Source organism: Dermacentor albipictus, chromosome 1, assembly GCF_038994185.2.
Source record: "Dermacentor albipictus isolate Rhodes 1998 colony chromosome 1, USDA_Dalb.pri_finalv2, whole genome shotgun sequence".
Classification (NCBI taxonomy): domain Eukaryota; kingdom Metazoa; phylum Arthropoda; class Arachnida; order Ixodida; family Ixodidae; genus Dermacentor; species Dermacentor albipictus.
Window position 1 is genome coordinate 251,050,618 of NC_091821.1, and position 22,623 is coordinate 251,073,240.

A 22,623-nucleotide genomic window follows, 5' to 3' on the forward strand; every position below is an offset into this window, starting at 1 on the left:
GAGCTTCGACAAAGTCCGCCTCTTTTGCGCTTGCAGGTTGGGACTGAGGCGACCATTACCACTTTGTTCGTGCAAGAGATAACGACAAACTGTACTAAGAAAAATTTCATAATAATTAGCTTTAGTGTCTCATTGTTTGTTGTTGTCGTCGTCGTCGTCGTCGTCGTCGTCGCCGTCGTCGTCGTCGTCGTTGTTGTTGTTGTTGTTGTTGTTGTTGTTGTTGTTGTTGTTGTTGTTGTTGTTGTTGTTGAAATGGAAATAAAAGAAACAGCTTTAGTGATCTATAATGAAGACGGCTACACCTTCTCACGTGATAGTATTTTAACAATTTGTGTAAAAGAAGAAGTATCATCAGACGTTCGGAAAATCTAGAGTGTAGTTAGTTAAACGAGTAAATGGGGATTCCACATATAGTCACTGGAACGTGCAGCGACAAAGTAGGAAAGAGGTTGCAGCAGACTATGCGAAGTGCCGACACATACACGCGTACAACGGGTTGAGAACACATATAGAGGGCCGCGATGCGCTGAAAGATCAACAGGCGTACACATGAAGGAAAACACTCGGATGACATAACACACTCACAGAAACGCAACGGTCACCTTGTGCAATGATCGCTTTACCCTTTAAAAAAGGAACCAATTTATTTTAGAGTAAAGTGGCCTAAATGTGACGAATAGGTTGTAATCACTGCGCATATGAGAGAAGCGATAAATTTATCTCCTCTATTTTGTTTCTAGGAGAGCAACGTTGCCATAGAAATAGGCGGATGTTTCCTTTTCTTCTCTTGCCTTCGCTTTTTTTTATTGTTTTTGTTTTTTTAATCTCGAAGAGAATCAGGGGATCAGGGAGTAAAAGCGGCACAAAAATTTAAACTGCCCAAACTAACGATCACAGAGAAAGCATGACATAAGAATAGGTGCATCTTGGTTGGTGCATCTTAACAACATTTTGTTGAGATGCGCCCTAGCCCAACAGCAAGGTCTTCTAAAAGCTGCATGTTGCTGCTTGACAGAGCTCCGGCCCGCATACAGTTCGGATACGAGTGCGATAAAGCTTGCACTCGCAGGCAAGAGCAACATGTGAAAACGAAAGACAAATATAGCAATACGCCCAGGCTCGTAAATACAGCGAATACAACATATCGATTGTAAGTATGACACACAAAGTAAAAAAAAAATTGGAGGACGCTTAAGCTTCGCCTTCAAGAGTGGAACGCGACAGCGTTCCCGTTGACCCGCCAAGGGGTGTAAGACAGTGGGCTACGGCGCAGCGACTACGCGCCCCGCATCGGACGCGGTGAGCGTCGAGCAGCACCGCGTTCGGCGCGGCAACGAAATGTGCGCCTGAGCAAGCGACGCACGCCTCAGCCTTAGAAACAGCTCATTTCCAAGGCAACACCGCATTCACTAGAGACGCTTTTGTACCGCTTTGAAGCATCGAACTCGTGGCTGAGTGGTAGAGTCTCCGTCTCACACTCCGGAGACCCTGGTTCGATTCCCACCCAGCCCATGTTGCAAGTTGTTTTATATTCATAAAGTGCCTGCTGGGATTTATCGCTCACGGCCAACGCCGATGACGCCGACGACACCGGCTTTTCTGCGACACGAGCTCCTCAACGCTGTCGCGTTAAAAATCGGTGCCATTCGACTCTGTGAAGGTGGATGACCAGCGACGCTGTTTAGCTCACGACACATCGGCGACCCGCAATATTGAACAGAGGTACGAACATATTTACTGTCCTAATCTGGGGTCATGGTGGCGATATAGGTACGCACACACATTCACGTATCACCTCTGTTAACAAATGTGTCCGTCACGCAAAACGATTAAATGGCTTATACCCCCCTAACCAATACTCTCGAAACGCGGCCTCCCCATTACGACGACAGAAGAGAATCCTATACGTTGGAATGACGAGCGGCAACGGAGCCAGCCGTGGAAGAAGACGACGACGAACGCGCGAGCAGTGGCACTAGCGCGCTTGCGCGGTTGGCGTCAAAAATTTGTTAAGTCTTTTTTGAAGAAGTTGTACAAAACTTTTTTTTTCCCAGAAACATCTATTCGTATACGTTTGTGCCTGGGACGTACTTGCGTCGATCCGCCGTGGTTCCTCAGTGGCTATGGTGTTGGGCTGCTGAGCACGAGGTCGCGGGATCGAATCCCGGCCATGGCTGCCGCATTTCGATGGGGGCGAAAACACCCGTGTGCTTAGATTTAGGTGCACGGTAAAGATCCCCAGGTGGTCGAAACTTTCGGAGTCCTGAACTACGGCGTGCCTCATAATCAGAAAGTGGTTTTGGCACGTAAACCTCGATAATTTTCTCTTTTTTTTTGTCTTTGCGTCCCACGTGTGACAAGGGTAGTTCAAGAGCGCGTTAAAGGTCCCCGAACCCACAGGGTTATGCGCCATTGAGCTTGGAGCCTTTCTGCACTATCACCAGTATCGGTTCACATGATGATTTGTTTTTGCAACATCTCGGACCCATTTTTTTGCAGACCTTAGCCATAGACAGCTTCGCTGTAAAAACGAAAAAAAAGAAACAGCAACAACCTACTGGAAAAAATACAACGTTTATTGTTCACAACGTTCAAAACTCACCCGCCGTGGTTGCTCAGTGGCTATGGTGTTGGGCTGCAGTGTTGGGTCGCGGGATCGAATCCCGGCCACGGCGGCCGCATTTCGGTTGGGGCGAAATGCGAAAACATCCGTGTACTTAGATTTAGGTGCACGTTAAAGAACCCCAGGTGGTCGAAATTTCAGGAGTCCTCCACTACGGCGTGCCTCATAATCAGAAAGTGGTTTTGGCACGTAAAACCCCATAATTCAATTAATTAACGTTCAAAACTCATCAATGCATGGCACTAAAAATAAACTGGTCTGTCATACAACACTGTAAAGGAACTCGCGTGCAGAAAATACCCTACACTAGGTCAGGACCGCAGGAAGCCAGAAATGATTAGAAATAGTGCGGAACAAGGGTGCAAGAAAGACGACTCATGAGGATCGCGTAAAAGATGCGCGAAAAATGTGCGCGTAGACTTGGCTTCGGCATTTACGCCAAGTTCAACGATTTAGGAGTGCGGCCATCTGGAATACTATTGACTGGTTACCGCATTCTGTGCGGCGGAATCGCACATGCCAGGGATCCTGTGTTATAGTGTTGTGCTTGAAATATTTGTGTAATAAATCAAACAAGCTAATGTAGTCGTCGTTGTTGCATTTTATGGCTAAACAATACGTTCAGGAGTGACGAAAAAAGTGAATAGATTCTGTCGCAGACATAACAAAGTGCTAGTTCCAAGACAACGTCTCTGAAAAGTAACGCCGAGGTGCCTATTTTCGCTGACAATATTGATCCCATCATTTTCGAAGCCTAATGTCCGCGTTTATTTACAAATGTGTGTTTCTGGCGATAGAAAGAAAATGACTTCTCATCGCGTTAGTTCTCAAGTGGTTGCACTTGGACTAATCTAACAACCGTACCGGTACATTATTTGCCGAAGAGACGATTTCGGACGTCGGCATCAGAGCGAGTTTCTTGGAAAGGCCTATCATATTTGATTATCAGTTCTTTTTAATGAGTTTCGGTGGTACAGTACCTGCAGGTGAGTGGTTAATTAGAACGCGGTGTACAGTAATGGCAGCAAGCTGCAACGCCAACTAAGGCAATATGATATATTATCATGCAGTATAATATTGCGATGGTATTATCTCAGTTGTGCCTTATTTTCATATGGCATCGCTGTTTGTGATTTCTTACCTCTACCTCACCTTTAATGTCACATGCTGCTTTTTCAAGTTCTCGGTGTTCAGATCCTCTTTCTCAATGCGCACCCAGCCGTTCCTTGGACGACTTCATTGCCTTCGCGCCGATACACAAATTGGCCCAGTCCTCCTTCTTACAGCTTTATTTGCTGAAAAAGGGTGCTAACTCTTCAACTAGTTGGTTTTGCATAACTATTGAGGGGAATGAGTGCTAAGAAAGACACACACGCACAGGAATTAGGGAAGAACATTACTATATGTTCGTCCCCCCTTCCTGTGTGGGCCTCTATTCTGAGCGCTAATTCCCATCAACAGTTACTTTGATTGCTGCAATGTCCGTGCATTTGACTGTTTCTCAGGTGTAGTCTTTCCTAATTCAATAGTTACTTGTGAATCCAAACATACACTTCAGCGCGCTCGTTTGAATATCTTGAATTTTCGAAACGTTAGACCGGTTCACCGTTCATCGGGACCTGAGTTCTCGGGCATAGTCGCACTCGTAAGAATGAGGATGGCCCTAAGGACAGGCGAATGACAATGAGATAGCCACCTTTGTAGTGCGAACTTCAACGAGACAGTCAACAGCTTGTGCAAAGCTTTGTTTTGACCATTAGCATATCCTCCGTTCTCGTGAGTGGCATGTCCGAGCGACCGAGACAAAAACAGCGGTGCTCACTCGTTGATTTCCTCACTGTCTTCTTGCGTTGCAAGTTCCGACTCCCACAAATAGAAATAAAAAGGGCAGATCGTTGTGTAGCAAAAACGATGACTGTTGCGGATCCGCTGTAAGAGGCAAATGCAGCAGATACGCATTACTATGCGCCGCCACACCTGTTCCTATTGGCCCAATACATGCGGTCATCCTTCGATGGCGCTGACCTAGAAAAGAGGGGGCGCTTCGCGCTCTATCCGCATTACCGGCGGCTGACTACTTTTTTTTTTTTATGCAGCGGCAAACGCAAACGGTCGGCAACCTTTGTCCGCTCTGATGCCATCCTACAGCGCTGTGCAAACGCGTAACAGTTCCGCCGAAATAGGCAAACTTCCTGCCCCATAATTCGCTATCGAGTTGGCGGTGCGTGGCTGCGTGCGCTTCGCAACGCTCACCATTGTTCCCCATTTTTTCGTCGTTACCCACGGAAGACGGCGGATATGTGAGTACTTTTTGCCGTTGCATGCGTTAGGATTCTGGAGGCAGTTCACCGGAGTTGTGCGCAGTCTCTGTCGCTCTGGTGATATAGCCCTGCCTGACGACTTCGTATTTTGTTCTTGATGGAGTGCATATAAGGATGCAAAAAATACTTCCACATTTCGTCTACGTTGTGCAAGCAACCGCTCTGCGATGGGAGAATACTCCGCGAAAACGTGGTCATTGAGCTTAAAGGTCGAAGTTGTCTGCTCCGTGACCTCCACGCAATTTTGCGTGTTTGGAGACCTTCACAGAAAGAGAAAGAAAAATTGGTGGAAGTACCGAAAACAGCGACGCCGTATACTCTCTTCACAGCCTCATACGGCCGAAGAACACATATGACAGAGCACTCAAGAGAGGCTTACAAACGCCTGCAGGGGCTCAGCTTAAGCGTGTGCTTCCAATGGGTGGTAAAGAAACCTGGGCCTGGATTCACAAAGATCTGTTGCGCTAGAATTGTTCCACGATGGAACACTGCTGCAAAACAACACTTTCAACACGGACGTGAAGAACTATATGACATTAGACACACAAGAAGCGTGGTTGTGCGTCTTCTTGTGGGTCTAATGTCCTCGTTCTTGATGTCTGCGTCGAAAATATTTCTTCGCAGCACAGCGTTCCATCATGGAACAGAACCAACTGGCCCACTGAAACACATTGTTAGAATTGTTCGTAAGTGCAAATACCAGCCGTTCCCTATGCTGGACATTATAGAGAAGCCTATTTATCTATGGCGAATAACTGTCAATTACGAAGGAAAAACTTTGTGAATTCGTTCCCTAGCTAGAGCAGCAAGTGTTTATTTTGGCTCTGCCTAAACGACATGCTTCCGTAAGTAGGTCGAGATGTACTACACTTTGCGTGGGCATATGTTCGCCATCAGCATGCGTCGCGTACTGTTGGGGGTGGGTGGGGGGGGGGGGCTTTTCCTGTTTATTTGTCACTCTAAGCGGCTAGGAATCAGAGGCTATTTCGGTTGCTTATTCGGTGATGTCACTAGCGACCGCGCATTCAATTTCGTTGGAGGACGCTATCCTAACAATGCATTTTTTTTAAACAGTGTCTTTTCAACATAGTTTGGAATACGCGTTTGTAAAAGAATTGTTACGCGGGAAGAGAAATACAGCGGAATCATCCACAAGAACTAGAGGAGTGTTGTGTTGCATAAAACAATTCGCTCGTTCTGGCTGCCCAACATGGCGCAAAAAATGGACTAATGAAGCTATGGATAATTTGTAGGGGCTTAGCAGTCCGCTAGTTTCGCACCCAAAGCTGGAAACATGCAACAATGAAAATGTAGGCATACTTAAAATGATCATGTCGAAAATGTAAAATAAAAGGGAGAGACAAGTAGAAAGGCCCGCTTCACTGCTTTACTTTGTCTGCTTTACTGGCCGCCGACCATCTTAGCTGTTTAGCTCAGTATGTGACTCTTAGAATGCGCCGGAAGGAGTGCAAGTAACGTAGGCCATCTACATGGGATGCGGCGAGCGACCAGGCAAAGACAACTAACGCGAACTATAGGCCACCGTAGAGCATTGGGAAACGGGGGGCTTGCCCAATCCGTCACAGTTCTAATCGGCTAGCGCCGATGGTGGGTCCAGATTGCACATGGCCATTAGTTGGTCGAGCTCTGGGTCGCTGCTTACCCCGCCGCTCACCGTTGGCCAGCTGCGTGGACAAGGTCACGTTGACGGCTCGCAGGTCAGCGGCCGACACTTGGGGCGGCGAGAGAGCGTGCGCGCCGGTCGCTGACGATCGGAACTGCGTCACCGCTGCATAGCCCCCTCGTCTCTTGACGTGAGGCACATATAGAAATCGCGAGACACGATGTCACCTGCGATAGCAAAGGGTACGAACGCTCGCGGGAGTGGGCATCGTCGTTTGCCATCCTGGCTGTTGTAATGAAGGGCCGATCGCCTGCTGCTTCGCGAGAGCTAAACGTACGCGGCCTAGAGCAGCCTTTTGGCCGCCGTTTCCCGTAACGTTCCAGCCCGGAGGTCCGTTAGAGCCGCTTCGAGGAGCGCAGCATTTCCGCGCGTTTAGTGGAAGTACTCGCACGGACCTGGTGCACCATACAAGGTGAGACATATCGACACTCCATGCTCGCCGCGTTTTCTACAGAAGCTGCGGAGTTGGTCGTCAACTCTGAACGCGGCCTGTTCGCTGTCTTCGGTTTACGGATTTGGCCCCCCTTACTCCAACGTTAAAGCTATAACGTGGCTACCTTATAAGTCGGCTACCCTAAATATTTGGCTACCCTATTTCAAGGGTAGCCAACAAACCCTCGATTCACCGCCGATGGCGGGAAGTTTTCGGCCATATGCGTCTTCATTTTAACATTAAAAGTTTACATTCACAGGCAAGCTTCCATTGTATGAGACTCTGAGCACACTTAAATTGCTTATAAGAAAGTTTCCTGGGTGTTTAGTGTGCATAAAGTTCTCAACGTGACAAGACCGTGTCCGTGTTGCTGCCATTTATTTTTGCTCTAGGGGTCATATCACTTTGACACGTGCAGAGAACAGCGTTCCTGCTCAATCTATCGTAAACCATTTTCCACACGTGAAGAAAAAAGGGTTCATTTCAATACATAGTGCCACAAGCCGTTCACGATGTGCAGCGCTTCGCAAGTCTACCACGAAGGCCGCCTCAGGTCCCGAGTTGTGGTCTTTCCGTAGCCTTGGCACTTGCGATCAAACATGTAACGCAGGGCCGTGATAACATAGGCCACTCTGCTCCAATGCTTCGTCAGTGGTCAGAGCGCATCCCTCCGCCCACGTTATCAATGGGATCAGCCGGCGATGAACAGTGGATGATAAGAGTGGCATTGCATTGAGCTAATTTTTATCTGTTTAGCCTTTTTGCCAATATCAAAGGCACAGTAGAAGTATTCACGTTTGCTAAATACGTAATGGCCTAAATTTCTTACACGGATACTCCTAATTGTATCTACATTATTTAATTTTCTCATCCTACTGCCAGAATAGGTCAGGTGGGTGCTGAGAGAAGTGCTGCCAGGGAGAGCTTTGGTCGGAGAAGACACGCGTGTTCTAATAGAGCGCCTTTCTTACTGAACTACAACCATACCTGAAACATATATGCATATGCAGTCGGATTTCGCTTCTATAGTCACTTTCCTCGATTGCTGTCGCAGATAGACTGCCGCCTTCTAGGCGTCAATACACTCGTAGACACGTAAACATGCATATTCCAAGTCTCGGCCCCTCAGCACTCAGTAATTGAGTTTCCTTCTTTCTCATCTTTTTTTTTATTTATTATTTAATATCGACTGTTGTAATGACTCTCACTTGTCAGGATACTTAGTATTGTTAAATTATGAGTCAACGATTATAAATATATTCGTACTATGAGCTCACAATACACCTTTTACCTCGAATTTGTGCGCGCCATTGACCGAAACGTCAGTGAGATGAGACGAGACCAGAAAGTCGAACGAAAGCGCTCGATTAGCGGAACACGTGCGAGAAACAGAGCGCACCTCTCCGCCCGCGCATTTCTCATCGCTCTCGCCCAGCGGTTTCTTTTCCGTGCCTGCCGGCCCTTCTCAGCCCATCATCGATGGACTGTGCTCCGATCTTTGCCCACGCGACGGTTTGCAGAGCACGAGAATAGGTCCAACACCTGGGCCCTAGATATTTTCGTAGATGCTCGAAGGCGTCAGCGAGCCGATGGACTTGCGCGCGCGCCTTTTACTTATTTTTTATCTCCGACCCTGCCCGACCTCTTGCCGACACCGAGCATTCCCGAGCACTGCTGGTGGCTTCCGATGACGTCGTACAAGGATATAAGCGTCCGAGGGCTCCATCTTTTGACGCATGCATGTGCAGAGCTGCAACAAAGCTGCTCTGAGCAGCGTTGCCCAAGCCGCGGCAGCTGTTGTACGGTAACGCCGTATACTGCAGCTTCTCCACTCAGTGCTCTCGATCTACAGTGCTGATCAGATGTGTCTTGCAAAGTTTGATTGGAAAATGAGCAACTTTTGGACAGTTACAACATTCATCGTGCTTTATCTGACGCGGGCGGTGCCACGATAAAAACAGTCTAATCTTTAGTGAGCTCTTTAAACCTCGTTGCTGTCAGTATTGTTATAACAACTCGCCGCCTGGATGTTTCGCGCGTAAGGAATTGCGATGCTACGAGTGTAACTGTTGCTGTTCGCTGTCTAACGATTAGAACATCTTCCACTCCCAAAGGTTCCTCGTATTATGAGACTTGGGGATACTCTACTCGCGAGTACATCACGATGAGCAATTTTTTTTTTCTGGGAATTGGAAAATTACAGAAATCAGTTATATTCCTCGCAGCGCGTCAGGCCATAGCACGACTTTATTTATATGCTTACCAGCGTTCCTTATACGTTAGTCATGATCAGTAAATTTAGCTTAGGCATGTTTTCATGTCTGTCAGCTGCATGAATGATGGCAAATGTATCGTGCATATGCCGTTAAAATATTTGTAGTTAATAACATCAGACGTACGTACCCTTGCTGTTTTATGAGCATCTTGTGGTGGATGTATAGTGCATGTGAATCCTAGATAGCGGCTCACATCAGCAATGGTAAGTTTCCTTATACGATGATGCAGTATGCATAGTAAGCGATAAGGACGCCTGCCTTTGCCTGTCTTTGCCTGCCTTTGCACTTTTTTTTTTTCAGTGCACGCCTCCATACTCTAGACCCTAATTTACAGCTCCATATTCCGTCCGAGCTTCCACGACGTGACTGCACCCTTCTTATCCGTCTATGGCTTGGAGTAGCATTTTCAAATGCCTACTCTTTCCTTATCGGAATGGCCAACAGCCCACTGTGTGACTTCTGCGGGTGCAACGAAACGATCGAGCATCTTCTTTGTCAGTGCTCTCGTTTTAACCCACAAAGAACTGTCCTCTCAGCCACCTTAGACAAACTGGACAAGCGCCCTATGACAGAAGACAAGATCCTTGGAACCTGGCCTACGCGAACATCAGCGCGATCCGCTATGAAGGCGCTGCTGCGATACTTGAAAGACACGGGACTTTCTGACAAATTGTGACAGTACACTGTGTGGCGCAGGACTGTACGGTGACACTGCGTAAGACTAGGAATGCCTTTGCGGGTTGCTTGACAGTGCCCACAGGAATAGTTCGTGTATACGGGCGTGTGTGTGCTTAGGTTTTTTTTCGTTTTTTTTATCCTTCTTTCTTTTTCACCTATTGCATCCCCTTTCCCTTCCCCCAGAACAGGGTAGCCAACCGGAGATAATCTCTGGTTAACCTCCCTGTCTTTCCTTTGCCTTTCTCTCTCTCTCTCTCTCTCTTGCACTTTTTTGGCGCGCGCAAATCTCATTAGTTCTTCCACATCTGTTGACCAACTGCTTTATGACTTACCATATTACAGCCGTACACACAGCTTTTTTTTTTTCAAATACCAAACATTATATCAGTTAAAAATCTTTATAACTATAAGCTAACACTAGCCTTCAAACGCGAAGTACTTGAAAATATAATGTTTCTACGCGACTTATCATCACTAAAAGAGAGCATTTCGGTACACAGTACCCGTCACAAAGAAAAATCAAATGTTATAACCCCTCGGGCTAACTACTCCAGAGAAAAACTGCCTTTCGCCTTGCCCACTCTCCTGAATAATTACAACAAAAGTACCCCTGACATTTTAAAAATAGCTAATGCTGAAATACGGCACCGCTATGTATACGGTATCTATGTCTTTCTCATTGGATAATTTTTGTGTTCATTCCTTGGGTCCATTCCGGTGCCTATGTATCTTTTCGGCGTTCCTTCCTGTAACCTCTTTACTGCCGGCTTGTAGAGGGGGCTGCGGGCTTCTGTCAAGCTGCCGTTGGTTCGTGCAGCTTTTACTTGCAGCCTCCTCCATCTTTCTTGGTGGGAAATAAACAGTATTATTAAATATTATTATTAACTTCGGTTGAATAAGAGGCTATATATAAAAGTACTTGGATACCCCTGACAAAAGATTAACCCTTTCTTGTGCGAAAGAAAACGGCGCCGGCTCTCACAATTGCGCTTTCAAACTCGCTGTCGATGTTTTTTGTGGCCGGGAGTCGAGGTCGTAGTTGGATGGAGGGGGAGCATGGAGGTGCTGGTTAATAGGAGCTCTCTGTCACCTTAAGCACACCCTACGGCGCTACTCCGCAATAAATTTGCACTCCTCTTCGATTACGAGGTACGTTAACAAAGTATAGGGGATTTATTTCCCTTACGCTTTCCTTCTCTTCAAGGCCTGTTGACTGCGTAGTAGCTGCTTCAATAAATGGCGAGGCTTTCAATGGCCCTACTTCTCTCCAGAGCTTCGCGAAATCTAGACTGCCAAGTTAGCCTCGTGCACACTGCGTGCCGGCGACTACCGGTGCGTAGAGGCTTTTTACGGGGCGTTTAAAAGCCAGGAACAGATTCGTGAGGATGTAGTTCCGTAGCGTCATTTGTAATTCTGGTCAGACTGCAGTTTCGCTGTCACGCTGCTGGTCGGCCGCGACAGTGCATGTGAGCCCACTGTCGCCCCGCAGGAAGGCCTGATCCCCGAGCCGCCGGGCCCCGGCGAAAGCAGCAGGATGTCGTCGGCGGAGGCTGACGACAGCCCCGCCGACTCCTCCGACGGGGCCTGCGAGCCGGCCACGCCCACCAGCCGCTCGTCGGGCAGCTTCTTGCGCGCGGTGCCCAAGCGACGGTCGCTCATACTTCGCCAGTGGATCGGGTCGAACGGAAACCGCTCGCCAACGGGGCTGCACAACGCGGTCAGCCTCAAGGAGTGCCTGCCGCCGTGCTACCACACCGCCAAGAACATCGGCAAGACCATCAAGGTATCAAGCCACCGCCCGGGCTTACTTATGTGTGTTCAGTCAGGTGCTTTGCTCAAACAGAGCGAGAGAGATGATAAAATTAGCGCATGATGGGCCGTCGCCTGCTTAGTGCTCGTCTACGGAAAATGCGAGGCAATGTTTCGGTGGAGAAAGCGTGACGTATACCTGCATCTGCTGGAAATAAAAGGAGAACGTGCGCCGAAACCCTCCTTGCTATACGCGTGAGAGTGCGTGAACGCGCTCCCCTCTATAGAATGTATTGGTGCCTCGAGTCGCTGCACCTTCAGGCTGCACGTAAATGAGTTTTCGAAATTGTCTGAGGCTCGGAACACTTGAGTACATCGTGAATAAAGCACTACATCACTGACATACAGAATGTGTGTAATTCCAAAGTCCGTCGGGGCTAAACACGCGTGCCACGCATAAAATCGATCACTGTAATGAAATGTTCAAAGGGAAAACTACTTGATAAGTATGTAAAAATGTCAGGTTCGATTTCACACATCGCGAATAATTGTTGCTTAAAACGAGTTCGGCGTTCGCCGTCGTAATGCTGGCGACCGTATACGTTCAGACGGAAGTGACCCGCGACGATTCCGCGCAAGATACAGAAGCGGCAAGCGCTTTCTGTGCCTTACGGTGGAGCCGGCTAGGAGACCTATCGCCGAAGGAGAGTTTAAGATAAACGTTGTGAGGATTCATACGCTGCTGGAATGTCTCTTACTATCTCCCACGAAGCATACTTTGTGAAGAAGCATACCACGCTTCACCTGCTCAAAAAGGTGCCGAAGGATACGCGCTGATATCACCCCGTCTCATCCGTTGCTCGTTCTGCGTGCGACAACATTCATATTGATGATTGCTGCGTTCGAAGTTTACCAGCCGTACGAACAGCAGTAACGGAAGCAAACGGGACGTCCGATTAAATAAGTAATAACGATGGCAACACAACGATGGCGAACAAGATATTGCACGATTATTTTCCAGGAATAATACTTACTAACATAAATTTAGTTCTAACTCAAGGTGCAGTTTTTTTTTTTTTTTTTTGTAAACGTGTCAGTGGCTCAATGCGTTGGCGGGCTAGTTGGTGCGAATCCACGAATACTTTGTTTAGCGCAAAACGACAAACACAAGAAAGACGACAGGACAAGGCGCCTTGTCCATCGTCTTTCTTGTGTTTGTCGTTTTGCGCTAAACAAAGTATTCATGGTGTCAGTGGCTGTTTGGTTCAGCTGCGAAACGTTCTTGTTGACGCAGCTGGAATGGTAGCGAGGCGCCTTTTGGCATACGACTTGTAGTGCACTATACGTCGGCTGCGTTTGGCGCCAGTGAGCCCGCTTCTTGTATTTGGTTTCACGCGTCGGCGAGACCCCGAAGGCCCGTGTGGGTCTGTGCGGCACACCGTCAAACGTGGAGTAAGCATCGAAACAGCTCTTTAGGGCTGCCATGCTGCCAGGGCGACAGTACAGCAGCAATTGCGGCGAGCATGTCCGTTGCCTAGGTTACGGCGGTATTAGCCAACTGCCGACGTCACGCTAGTGCACATCGGAAGCCTAACCGAAAGAAAAAAGGAAATTATGAAACCTCGAGAGGAGGGGGTCGCATGTACTACGATGGCCTCTTTTCGAAAATTCGTAATAATTGTTGAATGACGTTCTTGATCACTTCGGTTTTTAATGCGAAAGCAGTATATACCCCATTACGCAAAAACGGCCGACGGCAAGGTGTAAAACCACATCAAGAAATACTCGAATTTACGTCAAATTTGTCAGGGAGGTTCCTGTAAACAAAATAAATTAATTAGGCGTGCATAGTGCAGTACATTCTAGGCTCTTTTCCGTGATAATACAAAGTGTTATGTCAACGACGGCTCTTTTCTGTCTTTCAAAATCATCCATGGTCTTTCGTTTGTGCTATTCGTGGTTCGCCAAAATTTCGCCCAGCGCCTCCACCAGAAGTGCAGCTGCCCGACCGTGAGAACACGTACGCGCGGCATTCCGCAAATGTCGGCACCTCTATTGGCCCCAGGCACGCCAGACAGGGATTGCAGCGTCGTTACCCTCCAGCGGGACAAATGTCGTTTGGGAAAGAAAGAGAACACCAGTAACGAATGCGGCAACAGAAGAACTCGTCCTTTTACTTTTGCTTCGTAGTTTCCCTTTGCCTGGTCGGAGAAGACACGCGTGTTCTAATAGAGCGCCTTTCTTACTGAACTACAACCATACCTGAAACATATAACGGTAAAATAACGGTAAAAGCATAAGAGCCTTGAAAGGCTGCATTGATACCCTTTTATGATAGTGTCTTTTCCCGGCAGTTCTACAGCTGCGTCTCGCGTCTGTAAGCGGCCAAAATAACCAGATATATGCACTAAATCCTTTAGCATGTGGCGTCGACATAAGTAGATGCTTGTAATTCGCCATCGCAAGCATCAGGAGTTGACAATGTCTGAAAGAAATATGTGTATAAAATTTCATTTGGATGATCATAGACTGTAGTCTGAACTTTCTGGGCGCATGAAATATACAGCAGGCCACTGTCCTGCAGCGTTCATCCAAAGAACGTAGAGACAGCCGTTTGTCATTGTCGCTACCGTCAGAAATTCACAGCAGACTCTGTGTCTATAGTCCCAATGCGTCGGTACTAGATTCACGCTGCTGGGCATAGCTGACCTTGATGTGCACAATGAACCAGTTTGAGGGAGCCTCTTGCAGTATCGGCGGTAGCTCCCGACATTCCGACCCTTCCGACAGCTTTTGTAACCGCACAAATATCATGCCGTTAGTTTCACCGTTGAGAGAGAATAAAATTGAGTAAAATAAATAGGCGAAACGAGGGCTCAGCACGGACATGACGACACGACAAATAATCTAAACTGATCCTTTTACCGTCGTTCTCGGTTTGTTGTACGGCTTCACAAAACCGTCGGGCGATTGATTTTTTTTTTCTTCTTTCTCCGTTTTTTTTTCTCTCTATCTCTCTTTCTAATGTTATGAGGGTCGCTCAAAAGGTTTCGCCTACACTGCAGTGTCGCGTGTCTGCTTCGTGATCTGTGCGCGGATTTTTTGACCGCTGAAGCCTGCGTGTTGTCGTCTTGCTATTAACGCAGGAACAGAAGCGCAAGCTGTTTCACTCACCGCTGTACGAAAGCGAGATCCACCTCAAGAAACTGTACATCCAAACATGCAAGCGGCTGCCCTCATACGGCTGCCATGTGTTCCAAGTGAAAGAGCTGCTCCGAGGCAAGACAAAGAAGCGGGTGAGTGCGGCACCGCCTTCGTCCCGTGGACGCCTGTGCAGACTGCATTGTAGCGTGAAGTGAACAGTGCGCTACACAGTTCGCGATGTGGATGCTCTATATAATCGCAAGCTATATATAGTAGAATCGTGCGTTTCAATGCACTTGTGTTGTTAATGAAATATATCACGCCTTCGGGGAGACTCACGTTTAGAGAATACTGCTCCAAAACTAGAGGTACTGTGCAGTATAGAGAACGCCTGCATGCTAAAATTTTCGCGCTTTTCGGAACCTCTTGTGACCGAAATAAACCCGTAGGTATCCGTGAGGTGCGCCTCATAATGCAGGTGTAACTTTCGCACCAGAAGTAATTGAAATCAAAGCTACTGTGCGAATGTATTAAAGACTTCGCTTCTGGCGTTAGCAAGACGAAAAATGTTCTTTCTTTTTCCCTTTTCCTGTGGGACACCCGGCTAACGCCCGTTCACGCTTGACCATGTAGTTATGTGCGAACATACTGGACTAAAGTATTCTCAATGAAGCCGTCCTTTTACTTCTCTGCCGTGCATGTCAGTGAATACTGACGTGCTTAGTAAATGAACCTCACAGTAGTACATTTACGGGCAATAGCTGCTCACGCTTGATCACACATGTCGATTGCTAAAAGCAGCGTCTTATCGGGGACACCGAGGCAACGGAGATAGTAGCCGTTATGCTTCAACTCCGCACCGCTAATCCTGCGCGGCGACACTGAATCAATGAGTATAAAAGCGGGTAGTCCTCACAAATAAGAGGGCACGGTATTTCGGAACAAACATCATTTCGACAGCTGCAGCGCGATCTCAATAGGCGACGCCACTCTGCAAGACGCCATCGCCATCCTCTCGAGAGCGAGGAGGTTTCTCAGGAGCCCAAGTGAGCCACGATTGCGTCGCAGCGCAGTGCAGTTTTCGCGTCGCCACTTTTCACTTTTCCACTGGGCGTCGCGCCAGTGCCAAGATCCCGTGCCGACGCCCCTTATCCCGAGTAGCTATCGATGAAGAGGCACCTTTTGTTTGTTCTTTTCCGCCTCGCTCGGGGAAATGGCGTACCGCCGCCACCCTTCAGGTGCGGCTGTGCGGGAGCGCGCATGACCGCGCCTCAAGACGCGGGAGGTCACGTGCGGTGTTGTACTGGGGGCGCGCACCGACGACCTTGGTGGCTTCGCTAATGACGCGTCGAGGAGCCTTTCATCCGCGTCTAATTATCGCTTCTCCTTTCACGCGTCGTCGCTGACTGCGGCGGCGGCGGCGGTTGAACAGCGCGCGCGCGCGGCTACGCAGGCGCACCGCGTCCTGGGCATCGGCATCGAGCACGTGGTTCTGCTGGACAGCAAGACGCTGGTGCTGGCGAAGTCGCAGCACACGAGCGAGCTGCAGCAGTGGCGTGCCGGCGGAGGTCGCTCGCACGACCGACTGGTGCTCGAGTTTCGTGGCACCAAGTGGTCCTTCGTGGCGGCCCAGTCGCTGCGCTCCATCAGCTCGGTGCTCTGGGAGATCATGCAGGACCTGGACGCACGCTTCCTGGATGAGCATCTCATCACCACGCGTGAAGAGCTCGACAAAGGTCAGCCCAGCTGGGAGCATTTTTATCCCTAACCTTCCCCTTCCTTCCTCGTGGCCCTGGCAGATCATTCCACTTGAAAGCGCGTATTGACTCTTCTTATTTTGACCGCTCCGGGCAAACCGGAGAAGGAGGGCTCTGGTGCAGGGGACACAGGGGCGCTGTGCTGGAGTAGGGTTCGGGGCCATCGTCAACAACCGTTTCCTTTCGCCGTCAGAACAATATGGTGTTACAAGAAGCGCCAAGTACAGGATGGAGGCAAAATCGATGGCTGACACGAAGGAAGCTCAATCACGGCGCTTGTTCATTGCGAAAGTCGTTTAATTTATGCACGTTACAATGCCTTTATAAGTACTCACTTTTTTTCTGTCGATGCACGATCTGTTGTAGCTCACGAATTTACTTGGTTAGATGTTTGCTGCAGATTGTGCTTATTCTTTTTTTCAGCTTGGTTGTGACATCTACAAATGCGGTGGCTTTCTTACTATTAAGCAAGGCACTCGTGAGTTTATGGCAGTCCTGTTCTTTATTTTGTCTAGTAATGTGAGCTTTCGTACTCAACATGACCGGGATCCAATTAAACCAACTTCCTATACCCCGTGCCAGCGAGTCTTGCTACTGGTCTAATTATTAGGTGTAACGTGACGTTCTCTTGGTCTCCTCTACTTCTTAAGACCATTCTGTCTATCTTTCTTTTTTTTTTACTTTCATATGCAATGCACACTTACAACTCATTGTCTGAATGGCTTGTGAGTGATTATGCATAGTAAAACAAACAGTGATGTTGTATTCAGCGCACCTTTGGGTGCGCTGAAGCCAGGGAAGAGGCATACAAGGACGAAGTTCAGAAGCGTTAAATTTTTTTCGAGACCGCTTTTCAGGTGTGCAACAAAGGGATATAGCTACTGCACTGTGCAAAGATGCTAAAGGAAGCGTTTTGTCAGCACCTGATAAGCGCGTATCAGCGCCGATGCAGTACTCACTTTTTGTCAAATTGATTACCTGCGCGGCGAAAATGTGCGACGAAACAGTTTGCTGTATAGCAGTTAACGCTTTTTCCAAATTGCGAAATAATTCTGCACCGTAAATGGTAACAGCAGCAGCACGCATTATCACAACGCATTTGAAGCACGTATTTCTCGAAACAGGTTCGTACGCAGTATCTATAGAAAATGAACATGCTTTGCGTACTACCTGGCTTCGATTTCGCAGTTACAATATAGTCACTAAGGCTGCCGGTTACATAGTTAAATGTTAAAAAAAATTATGGGGTTCTACGTGGCAAAACCACTGTCCGATTATGATTATGACTCCGGAAATTTCGACCACCTGGGGTTCTTTAACGTGCACATAAACCGAAGTACACGGGTGTTTTCGCATTTCGACCCCATCGAAATGCGGCCGCCGTGGCCGGGATTCGATCCCGCGACCTCGTGCTCAGCAGCCTAACACCATAGCCACTGAGCAACTACGGCGGGTATAGTTAAATGTTAGTTAATTAACTCATCCATGAGTGATTACTACGTCGATCGTTGAGTCCACCGTCGTGAATGATCTGTTGCCGAAATGTCTCGTGATCTCTTCTGCGCAGTCTTTCCGACATTTCTTTTATTTTTTTCTGCTTAAGTTCTTCCTTTAAACACCTAGTAAAACAAAAGTGTCATATTCCGTGAAAATCCGGCGGGATGAAGTATTTCGCTGGTGGAAATGTATACTTTCAGATTTATAACTTGCTTATTGCCAACTGAATTTCTCTTTTTTTTTCTCTCTCGTTCATTCGTAGATTTGCGCAGTAAAGCAGTAACAAACTGGGAATTCTATGAACTGATGCCAGAAACACAATCACGTCGATAGCGGAACCTCAAAGAAAACAAAAAAAAGACAGAAAACGTTTGCCAAGCTGAAGAAGCGATAGGGCCTTCCCATACTCGAAGGGTGCCCTAAGTATCGGCTGTCAATTGCATGACGTATATGTTTGCACGTCATTCGGTACAAATGACGTAAAAGAAGGGAAGATAACCGAGCACACCCCCTACTTTCGCGAACAATTGCGAGTGAATCTCGCTGCAAAAATAGACGGTTCCGTAGAGAAGCACGCTCGATAATACTGATAAACGTCGCATCGATCACGCGATGAAAAATTTCGGCGCCAGTATTAGGAAACTGCACACTCAACTATCCTCCTTGGCCCGTTTATGATTTTAATTACTTATAGAAGTAAGTGGGCCTAGGTTCGTAGGCGCCTCTGGCAGACTGCGAACTCAGCCATGGAATAGATGGGAGTGCGATTAATGCTACTGTATTAACCTGTCAATTACGGGTTCTTAGGTCAGCTTTGGAGAGAGCATGGAACCAGAAACCAGTGGCCAGTGCCACAATTTGCGAAGGCGTACGAAGAGCTTGCAAGGAAGTGTCACGCATTCTTCTCACATTTCTCCCACACAGGACTGATAGACACATATATTTTGCACAGAAAGAGGAGCTCATGCGCAGCATTTGTCGACTAGGTTTGCCAGGCTAACCCCGCCTGTAGCAACATCACCACGACCATCACCACCACCACTACCTGTTTGCGCAATCGGGGATTATACCATGTGTCCCAGCTAACGTTAGCCAAGCAGATCAACGAAAAACATGATTTAAAAAACGCGGTGCAAGGTGCAAATATAAGACCTACGGTATTTTGTTGTCAGAGATTTAACGACCGAGCACACTAGATCTGAAGATCCTATACCTCGCACCGTGTTTCTTTCTTTTTTTTTTTTTTTCGTTGAACAGCTTGGCTAGCGTTCGCGGGGACACCTTATATATCAATGACGCGGAGCCGCGGGGAAGCGAAAGGACCCGCCAATGCCTATCACCTCTCACTCACGATAAAAAAAAAAAACACAGGTGATGAACTCGGCCCTGCATTCTCAAAACCTGCGTTGCATCTGCTCGATTCCTCGCAGGACGGCGCCTTGGCTTCTGTTTTGTTGGCAGCCATAACCGACTGACTTAGCGAAGGCCATGCACTGGCCATTCGAAGACCATTCACAATGGCCAGTCATGTGTAACAGAGGCCGAATGTACAAATGTTTTCGTTTTTTCGTCGGTATGGACTTCTTTGTCATTTGACACCGAGTTGAAGATACGCTCGGTGTCACAACGTGATGTCAAAACGTGAGCTTGTCTTTTTTGAGAACAGCTTTACTAGCTGGCCGCCCGCCTCCGCTATCTTCTTGCCCGCTGTCACCACTGGCAGCCGCTCATACTTTCTAAGCGCTCCTGCATCCGAAAGCCTTGTGAATCTCTGCTAGATGTGTCTTAATCCTGGCGCAGTTTGCTGAACATGGCGTGCAGCTGCACCTGGCGTCGAATCCACCTTGCTCTAGTCGCCTTGATCTAACTTGTGGCAACCTAAGTCCACCTTAATTCACTTTATTTCACCTTCATTCACTTTACCTTAAATCTCCTTACTCTAACTTCTTGAAACTTTAATTAACTTTAAGTCAACCTAATTTACGTTTATTACCCATAATTACTACTAATTAACGTTGTTATACCATTTACTATCGTATATATTACTATTGGCGTCATACGAGACACTGCTGATGTCACATTGATTTTTGGTACCACTCGTTGCAGACAAAACGCCGGATTTTCTGCCTCATGTAACATTTACTGCTTTCGCATTAAAACACCCTTCTTCGTACTCGAGAGCGCTTCTTTATTGACGATCTCACACCCGCCGTGGTTGCTCAGTGGCTATGGTGTTGGGCTGCTGAGCACGAGGTCGCGGGATCGAATCCCGGCCACGGCGGCCGCATTTCGATGGGGCGAAATGCGAAAACACCCGTGTGCTTACATTTAGGTGCACGTTAAAGAACCCCAGGTGGTCGAAATTTCCGGAGTCCTCCACTACGGCGTGCCTCATAATCAGAAAGTGGTTTTGGCACGTAAAACCCCAAATATTATTATATTATTGACGATCTCAAACGAAGGCGATTATCTTATAAGAAAGGCACCGCTACGATGGCGAAGGCGCGGTAAATTCGAAGCGCTCTTGCGCTTCGAGTAGCCATCGGCTCCGTTATGGTATCGTTTGATTTCGGGATCGTATGGTGCCCTTTCTCACATACGAAGAGCGTTTGCAAGCCTGATGCCCTATACACAAATCAGTTCTTACGCTACATCTGTTCTTAAGAACAAGGATTAGCCAATAGTGACAGCGAATGAGGCCACCCCATGACCCAACAGCTCATATACGAGTGGAAAGATTTGTAAATTCGGCTATGGATTCCTAAGTCCTTGGCCGAATATGCAAAACCTTTTTTTTTTTCTTCTAAAAGCGTTTTGCGTTTATCTATACAACACTACTTTCGTCTACGACTATCTGGTGCGAGTCCTTATACGAAGCGCTGAGGGGCGTGAATGCCGTTTATTATTGGCTCTTCGAGTTCACGAATGTTTCTCACGACGGGCTCCCATGATTAGTCAAAACCTCTGCTATGGCTATTTAATCTACAACAAGACGATATCCAATACGCTAGTTAATCGCCAGCTGATATTACGTTGGATATGTTGACGTGACTTTCACCAGCGCAGCGTGGACTAAATGCGAAACGTTAACTTTTTTGTTAGACCTGATTTGTGTCTTGACTGAGAACATGTACGAGATTAAGTTATGCCGTAAAAGCTTGAAAACTGTACCTTTAGTCGAAACGATGCCATCACCGTGTGCGCGGTCGACGATGAGAAGTGTGTGTGTGCGTGTGTGTGTGTGTGTGTGTGTGTGTGTGTGCGTGTGCGTGTGTGTGTGCGTGTGCGTGTGCGTGTGCGTGTGCGTGTGCGTGTGCGTGCGCGCGTGCGTGCGTGCGTGCGTGCGTGCGTGTGTGCGTGTGTGTGTGTGTGCGCGCGCGTGCGTGTGCGTGTGCGTGTGCGTGTGTGTGTGCATATATATATATATATATATATATATATATATATATATATATATATATATATATATATATATATATATATATATATATATATATATATATATATATACCATTAGCATAGGTTGCTATGACCATCGTTATGCTCTTCGTGACACGAGTGAACGTTTCTAGAGGATAAAAAAGGAAGGTATACGAAGAAATCTCGCAGCTACAAACGCAAAAAGAAAATAACAGTTCAGGACAGCTCTACCCTAGAAATATCAAGGTGATCACTCCAAAACTTTGGGGGAAATAGCTTGACAAACCCGTGGCCTTCTAATCCTTTAACCCATTAGCATGTAATATTCACGTTGCATCTTACACAACCTTATGATCTTCAAATAGGAAATGAAGAAGTCAGTATTAAACGAGCCATTTGAGGAGCTACATAATTATCGTGAGATAACGACATCGGAGTTAAGCTGTTGCGACAGTGCGCTTATGCTTTTTACGAGGTGTAGCTTAGGAACAGTCAGCTTACTGGAAATGTGGGTAGCTAGGTGGCAACTACGTTGCGTTTTCGTTTGAATTTATTAACGAATGCTAACAAACTACGAGCAGAGTAATATGGTACTAAGCCTGGTTCGTTAGTGTTTGAACAACGTACAGGGAACACTGCAAACGTGTATTAGCTCAAAAACGGGAATGCCGGACTAAATGCCGCGTCGTCGGTCCCTCCTCTCTTCTTTCCTCGCGCCTTTACGCGGTTTGCTGTATAATCTGCGAATGAAGCAGCATTAATAACCTGATAGTCTCACAGGACAGTTGCGGCTTTATATTCTTCGTATGACTCAGCTGCTGCTGAGTGAGTGAAGGCGTAGAAGGAAAGGCAGGGAGGTTAACCACACGAGGCACGTCTGGTTTGCCACTCTGCGCTGAGGGAAGGACGTGAACGAATGGAAAGAGAGAAATGATGGAGGACACTATAGCTGAGGCGCATCACGCGTGGATGCACAGCGATCCCGTAGGCGATCGCAGAGACCTGTCGGGTTGATAAATTGTATTTCGAAAGTTTCAAGAG

General features: G+C 47.5%; 1 protein-coding gene across 1 annotated transcript in view; it reads left to right on the forward strand.

Moving 5' to 3' along the window:
* Nucleotides 1-22,623, forward strand: part of LOC135900843 (uncharacterized) — a 715,897-nt gene that overhangs the window by 617,863 nt on the left and 75,411 nt on the right. Inside the window, exons 18-20 of the mRNA XM_065430427.2 lie at nucleotides 11,505-11,798; nucleotides 14,911-15,060; nucleotides 16,362-16,644. Of these exons, the coding sequence (XP_065286499.1) occupies nucleotides 11,505-11,798; nucleotides 14,911-15,060; nucleotides 16,362-16,644 (727 nt within the window). The remainder of the gene's footprint in view (nucleotides 1-11,504; nucleotides 11,799-14,910; nucleotides 15,061-16,361; nucleotides 16,645-22,623) is intronic.